Genomic DNA, 6,954 nt, shown 5'->3' on the forward strand with positions numbered 1-6,954 from the left:
CTCTCTCTCAGATTCATCCCTCTCTCACCCTCTTATGCAGAAACTTGATTCACCTTGCTGTAAAATACACATTTTCACACTTCTCCAGTGGAGTCGCAGAATGTCGGGGGCGTTTTTTTGCGTGTAGCCACGTGCCTTTGAAGGTGTGGCTTTGCTAGGCCTAGATTTGTTTTAGGAGGGTCAACCCGGAACTCAATATTGGGCCACATAGACCAATGACTACTGGTGTATTTTTAAGCCTACAAAATAGATAAAACCCAAAATCTTAGAATAATGATAATGGTTGAAATAAATAAATAATATGCTTAGCATAATAGTTTTGATTAAATGGTGATAAATTATTGCTAGACATACCTTATTATGATGAACATGAACCATGAACCGTAACTAGACATGAACTATTGGACTCATCTCATTTGTTGAACATTTGACACTTAATTAATTATTTTCTAATATTGGATATCACTCAATATACATAATAATAACGTATCAACTCACCATTTAATCAAAACTATTATGCTAAGCATATTATTTATTTATTTCAACCATTATCATGATTCTAAGATTTTAGATTTTATTTATTTTGTTGGTTTAAAAATATATCTGTAGTCATTAATCTATGTGACCCAATGTCAAGTTTCGAGTTGACCTCCTCAAAACAAATCGAACCTAACAAACCCACACCACCAAAGACATATAACTACGCGCAAAAAAATACCCCCAATAACTACTAAATATAAAATAAATAGCGTCGGTATAAATATACATTTCGGTCCATTTGAGATAAAATTGGGTAAAATTTTCACCTTTCCTGATATGCATAAACCGACGTGAATGCTTTTTCTATTACACACTTTACAACTTGACAAGCTCAGACCTAGTGCGTAACGATGCAGACACGTAACAAGTGTTGAACACATGGCTGCATCGTACCGGGTGTAGTGCACACGAAACTAGACCCAATCCGTGTCTACCTTAACAAAGACAAATGGGACTCCAAAAAATCCAATAAGCAGTCGCTTCTCTCAGTCACTTCACCTGCCTCCTCGTTCTACCCGCCAAAAATGTACTCCAATACCAACATATTTAATTCTCTCTTATTTTTAATTATCTTTTTGACAAAAAAATCTCTCCGTATAATTTATATATATATATATATATATATAATAATAATAATCCCACAAAATTTAACTGAGTTCAACTGCCCCACTCAGTGTCTCATTCGTTCTACTTGGATCTTAGTTGGGATCCCACCAAACATCAATGGCTGCTGTTGCTGTTTCTTCTTCACAAACTGAGACAAAGAGTAAGAACAAGGCCAAGCCTACGACAAAGAAATCTCTTGGTGTCCGTTTCATCAGAGGCCGACTCTACGATTCTCAGAATGGCAAAAGTTGTCACCAGGTTCAGTGCTTTACTCTTTCGCATTCTTCTCCAAAACCCAACAAAGAAATCAGTTTTCTTTGCTTACTTTTTTATTTTTTATTTTTTTTGGATTTGATCCTAATGTAATGTAGGATTAGAGACAGTGGGGTGTAGATAAAAAGGACTTTTAGGATTCAGCATGTGGGGTGTTTCTTTTTTGTTTCCTGCATTTTTTCTAGAATGAGTCTTTGAAGTGATCGATTGTAAAAATGTTGCAGTGCCGGCAAAAGACTTTGGATTTTGTTGCATCATGCAAAAATAAAAGTGAGAACAAGCAATGTACCTTCCATTTCTGTCACAAATGCCTCTTAAACAGGTCTGCTCTATTGTTTCATGATAAACTCTCTCTCTTCTGTTCTGTTTCTGCACAAAGTTCCTTTTTCAGTTGGGTTCGTTGTTTGATTATGAGTTAGATACGGAGAAAAGGCAGAAGAAATGGCTGTGTTGGATGATTGGATGTGTCCGAAATGTAGGGGCATATGCAATTGCAGTTTCTGCATGTGAGTGCTTTTTTGTTTTTCTTTCTTGCTTAATCAAAGCGTACCCCACCTTGAAAGTTGCCTTCTTTTTGTGTGTGTGATTTTGGGTGTACTTGATGAACCCGGGACTCGAATTTTATAGGAAGAAGAGAGGCTACCATCCTACTGGGAGTCTTGTGCATACTGCAAAGGCCAAAGGGTTTTCTTCGGTTTTAGAAATGCTGCGTGTTGAGGGCTCTGAAACTTTGGATTTAGAAAAGAGTTTGAGTCAGGTCAGCAAAGCAAGTGCCTCATCGAAAAAACGAAAAGCTACCAATGAGGTATGTCAATGTTAAATTTTTATTTTTTGCATTATATATTATCTTTGGTTAAACCTCATTTGACAGTTTTGATTCGCAGAAAAGCTCAGGCCAATTGAGTTGTGTTTGTTAAATAGGTTCAAACTTATAGGGGATACCGGTCTTTTGAGTACCAAACGATGAATCATCCTAAATTTTATGTTTTGTTTTTTTTCTGTTTTTGGGGCATCAAGTTGTTGGCCCTTGTTATCTGGACTCTGCACCTATATGTGTTTTCTGTTGCTTATGATTAAGCATTATCGACAGGAGTCAGTTATGGATTTGACAAGAGATTGCCGAAAGAGTAATGGTACTACTGGACAAAGTGATTCCAATTTCCAAGCTAAACCTCCAAAAATGAATGGCATTGGAATAGGAACTAATGGTAGCAAGCAGAGGAATTTGAGTAAAGACAATGGTACTAAAAATTCATGCAATGGCAATGAGGATGGTGATTCACTTACTGAGAAGAGTAGTTCTAAGAGACATCAGAGTACCGAAGAGGCATCTGTGCAAAGAGAAAAAACATGCAAAAGGAATCATGATGGCCAGTTGAGTGAGATGAATGGTGACAGTAAGATTCCAAAGAAAATGTCCCGACAGTGTGCCAAAAAAGAAGAAAATAAAAATGAAGGGCCAAACAACAAGAAAATTGATAATGATGCAGCCAAGCACAAGCCAGTTAAAGAATTGCACAAGTGTAAGAGGAATATTGTGGAAGCCAACAGAATTGAAATCCCGCTGCCTCAGGGCATTGAATTAAACAGTGTTGCTGCCATTGACATACATGCCGATGATGTTGGACATGCCTTGCAATTCCTAGAATTTTGTGAAGCTTTTAGACAGGTAGATACAACATACCAATGATATATTATTAAATCAATAATAGAGTCAGTCAGTTAGAAGCTGAAACTGTGCAGGTTGTCGAGTTTGAAGTTGTCACTAATTTTCATTCTCTTTGTGATCCATTGGTCAAATGTTGCAAATGGCCTTGAAGTACCAACCTAAGGGCAATGGCGGTTTCATCTCACCAAGTTGTTTTTTCTTTCTTTTGGAGTATATTTTGTTGTTAATTCTTGATTATGATTTGAATTATAGTACTTGAGTTCACAGATTGCATTTTTAGAGATACAAAAACTCAACTTTTTTTTAGATACTTTTCTCTTGCTCCCACCTTTTATTTCCTTCTCTCTCTACATTGTAGTTCCTCTCTTGTTATTTGTGTGAATAATTGAAAATGTAAGAACTGAGTTATCTTTCTTGCAAAACTTAATCAAGATACTTTTTGTTATTTGTAGATTCTGATGTTTTAATTTTTGCATTGTATCAGGCCACAATAGTTCCTTTTACATCAATTTATATGACCAAAGATAGTGTACCTTTTAATTTAATACTGAGCATTATTTTCCTATGATCATGTTGATCTTTAGGTTCTCGATCTAAAGAAAGGACAGCCTGAACAATTACTCCGGGAAATAGCATGCGGACGACGTCAACGCCGAGCACAGGATTCTCCAATTGTTCGCTTTCATATACAGTTGCTCTCTATGATACAAAAGGACCCAGTAAAAGGGTGTGTATGTTTACTTAGATGCCAGCTTATTCAAGTCCTATTGTCTGTTAAATTGGTTTTGGTGGTCCTTAATTAAATTTTGGATGCAGATATCCATCCTTAAATCAAACTATAGCAGGAGAGTCTTGGTTGCAATCTCTTACCAAATACATCTCTGAAACCCAGTACTTGTCAGAAGAAATGCAGATGAATTCTTTTGATGTGAACGGTGATGGATATTATATATTAGACTCCTCTAAGAAGCTCAGAATTTTGAATTTTCTCTGTGACGAAGTTCTTGGCACTGAGTACGCGATAATATGCTGTGATAATTTCTTTAATATTATCGTTTGTTTTGTCATATGCATATTCATTTTTATCTTCATTGTATTTTCTTTTGAAATTTATGCTTTAGTTAATGATTTTTGCATTCAGGGATTTTAGGAGTTGGATTGATGTACAAAACTCAGAAAGAGAGAAGAAAGCAAAGGAAAATGTTCTTGCTGAAAAAGAAAAAAGAGAAAAGGTTCACTTGAATTTAGCTAACTTTCTGCAATAGCAATTATATATCACAATTAATCTCTTCTAACTAACCTGCTTTGTATAGGTGAAAAATATTAAGAAAAAGCTTCAGGATGAGATGGCTGGAGCTATTCTCTTGAAAATGGGTACTCCCCTTTCCATTGCTGAGCATGAGGATCTTGTTTCAAAAATAAATTTGGAAGCGGCCCAAATTCTGGAAGAGACGCTAGAAGCAAGAGATGTGGTGTTTGACAGTATGTTTCTGGATCATCAATATCTCATAATTCTGAAAGAAGTTCATTTGAAGCAGCATAAAACAAATATCTTAATGAAGTTGAATTGATTGATATTTCAACTCATGTTTATCCACTGAACGTGCTAGTTTTCTCCTGATCAGTATGGTCTACAAGTGATTCTCAAAAAATAAGTATGGTCTACCAGTGTACGCTCTCACATGTAACAGTTTATTTATTTATTATTATTTTTTTTTTTGGGGGGGTGGGGGGTGTTGGGGGGGAGACGGCAAATGAATGGACAAAATGATAATATCTTCTCTTTTATTAGTAATTGCACTGCACCTAGTGGGTCTTGAACCCACAACCTCATCTTTTGTATTGTTCTTACAAGGAGAGGAGATGCCATGATAATATCTGCAAAGATCTTATGAACTTCTAAATGAATTTTGTTATTTAAATAGGGGGGAGAGGATAAAAATGAGTATGTTCTTACATTCCAATAAGCATTGAGATTAATCCTCTGGCCAACAATGTTCTATGAATATAAGTCCATATAATCTATAACTTTCAGAATGCTTGTGTTTGTGCTGCCATCATCATTGCATACAATTTTTCTTCCTTTTGGTACTAAAATGTATATATATTTTGCTTGTGTACAAATCAACTTTCATTTCCTTATTAAAATTTCTTCTTTAAATTGATGCCTAAAGAGGAGCAGCAATCAGATGCTGTTAGATCTGAGCCTATATTCTTGGATGAACATGGTCGCAAATTTTGGATATTGAGATGTTATTCTGAAAAAAGGGATATTCTGCTTCAAGGTCTGGTTACATTTATCATCCAAATTTCAAGTGGTTTTACTTAGATTTTAGATTGCAAATTTTAACTTTTCTTTTTCTTCCTACTGTAGATGTTCGAAGGTGTGATCTGATTTCTGTCCCAGAACGATGGTATAGCTATGATGTTGAACAGAAGGCAATTGTTATGGAATATATTTCATCTTTAAGGTGAAAAAAATATATTTATTTAAGTTGTTTTCCTCACATGTTTTACAGTTATATTAGAGAATTCATATTTGTTAAAGCTAATTGTCATGATTAGAGAGTACTTTTATGCGGAATGGACAAACTAGGGTCCTCTAGAATTTATAGGGTAACTCCATTGTGGAGTTTCTAAAATCTAATCCATCTTGTTTGAAATGAATGATTTTGCCACGTCATTAACAATTTAAATAGATATCAAAATAGTGATAGTCTGTTTTTTCAAATGCTGATAGCATAGTAAAATCTTATCCACTCATTTCAAAATGAATTGATAGGATTTTAGGAATTTAATGGTAGAGTTACCTTAGGTCCTTAGGAACTCTAAAGGATCTTAATTTAATAATACAGGTTAATTTTCTTTGTTTCATACAAGGGCATGCAACGAGGTTTTTCGGGTGTTAAAAGATATCAAAGCCAATTCTATTTAAGGCTCTAGTCTATTATATAACTTGAATCCAAGTTCATTACATCAAATTCTACGAGGAGTTCAAGCAAAGTAATTATAGTCTTACTTGAAGTATAAGCAAACTAATCTTATTCTTACTTGTAATTCAAGTATTGTTCATTTAGGATTTAGCCTACTATAAATTTCCATAAATGGGTTCATTGTAATAATCAGAGCTTAATGGTAAAGATGTAGCTATCAAGCCCTTTCCATTGTGGAAGTATGTCTCTAAGGCCAAATCACGTTAATTCTTGCGTTCTTTCTCCCTTTTTCTCCCACCACCTTTATTTTCTTCTTCATATTTTTTTCATATCCATCAAGTTAGTTTTCCTCTCTTTCTACATGGTAATAGAGTTATGTTTTATTTTTCTAATATGGTATCAAAGCCAGTCCCATGTGACCTCCATTAATTATTTTGTAACATTCATTAATAATTTTATATTAATCCAAATCTTTAATTTCTGGATCTAAGTTTCTTCTCTTATCATCACTGCCAATAACTCTAAAGGATCTTTTTGAGTTATTCCCTACCGTGGACAGCATCGAGACAAACTCATATGTGTCTTTTGGATATTTTCTTACTAGATGATCTTAGCAATTTCAACTTCATTCAATGGGCACATGTTTCTTTATTCTGAGCCTGGTTTTCGGCTTTCCTTCTAATAGTCCTCAACTATCTTGACTGAGTATCACCGGAACTAGTTGGTCGGTAACCTCATATATTGGCATTCTTTCTGGTCGTCAGTCTCTGTTATCTTCACATTGTGTTAATTGGACCTCACCTCTAATCAATGGTCTTTATTTGTTTTTCTTTCTTTTCACATGTCTCTATCATCTTTAGACAGAATATTCCAGACTATGCCTTTGATCAGTAGCTTCTGCAGGAATGCCATGCACTGTGCTCAGCAATCAAG

At 34.9% G+C, this 6,954-nt stretch overlaps 1 protein-coding gene across 2 annotated transcripts; it reads left to right on the top strand.

Moving 5' to 3' along the window:
* Window positions 1–990: 990 nt before the first annotated feature.
* LOC115965630 lies at window positions 991–5,564 on the top strand. Of its 2 annotated transcripts, none has more exons than XM_031084894.1 (12): window positions 991–1,066; window positions 1,215–1,404; window positions 1,644–1,741; window positions 1,839–1,925; window positions 2,047–2,224; window positions 2,498–3,088; window positions 3,673–3,815; window positions 3,905–4,102; window positions 4,230–4,320; window positions 4,402–4,570; window positions 5,263–5,373; window positions 5,463–5,564. In XM_031084894.1, exons 2-12 carry the CDS (start codon window positions 1,264–1,266, stop codon window positions 5,561–5,563), a joined length of 1,908 nt encoding a protein of 635 aa, XP_030940754.1. In that variant the 5' UTR covers window positions 991–1,066; window positions 1,215–1,263; the 3' UTR covers window position 5,564. The 2 variants fall into 2 exon arrangements, with proteins under 2 accessions (XP_030940754.1, XP_030940755.1); XM_031084895.1 differs by having other exon boundaries at window positions 2,510–3,088.
* Window positions 5,565–6,954: the final 1,390 nt, after the last annotated feature.

Source organism: Quercus lobata, chromosome 10 (assembly GCF_001633185.2).
Source record: "Quercus lobata isolate SW786 chromosome 10, ValleyOak3.0 Primary Assembly, whole genome shotgun sequence".
In the NCBI taxonomy this organism is placed as follows: Eukaryota; Viridiplantae; Streptophyta; class Magnoliopsida; order Fagales; family Fagaceae; genus Quercus; species Quercus lobata.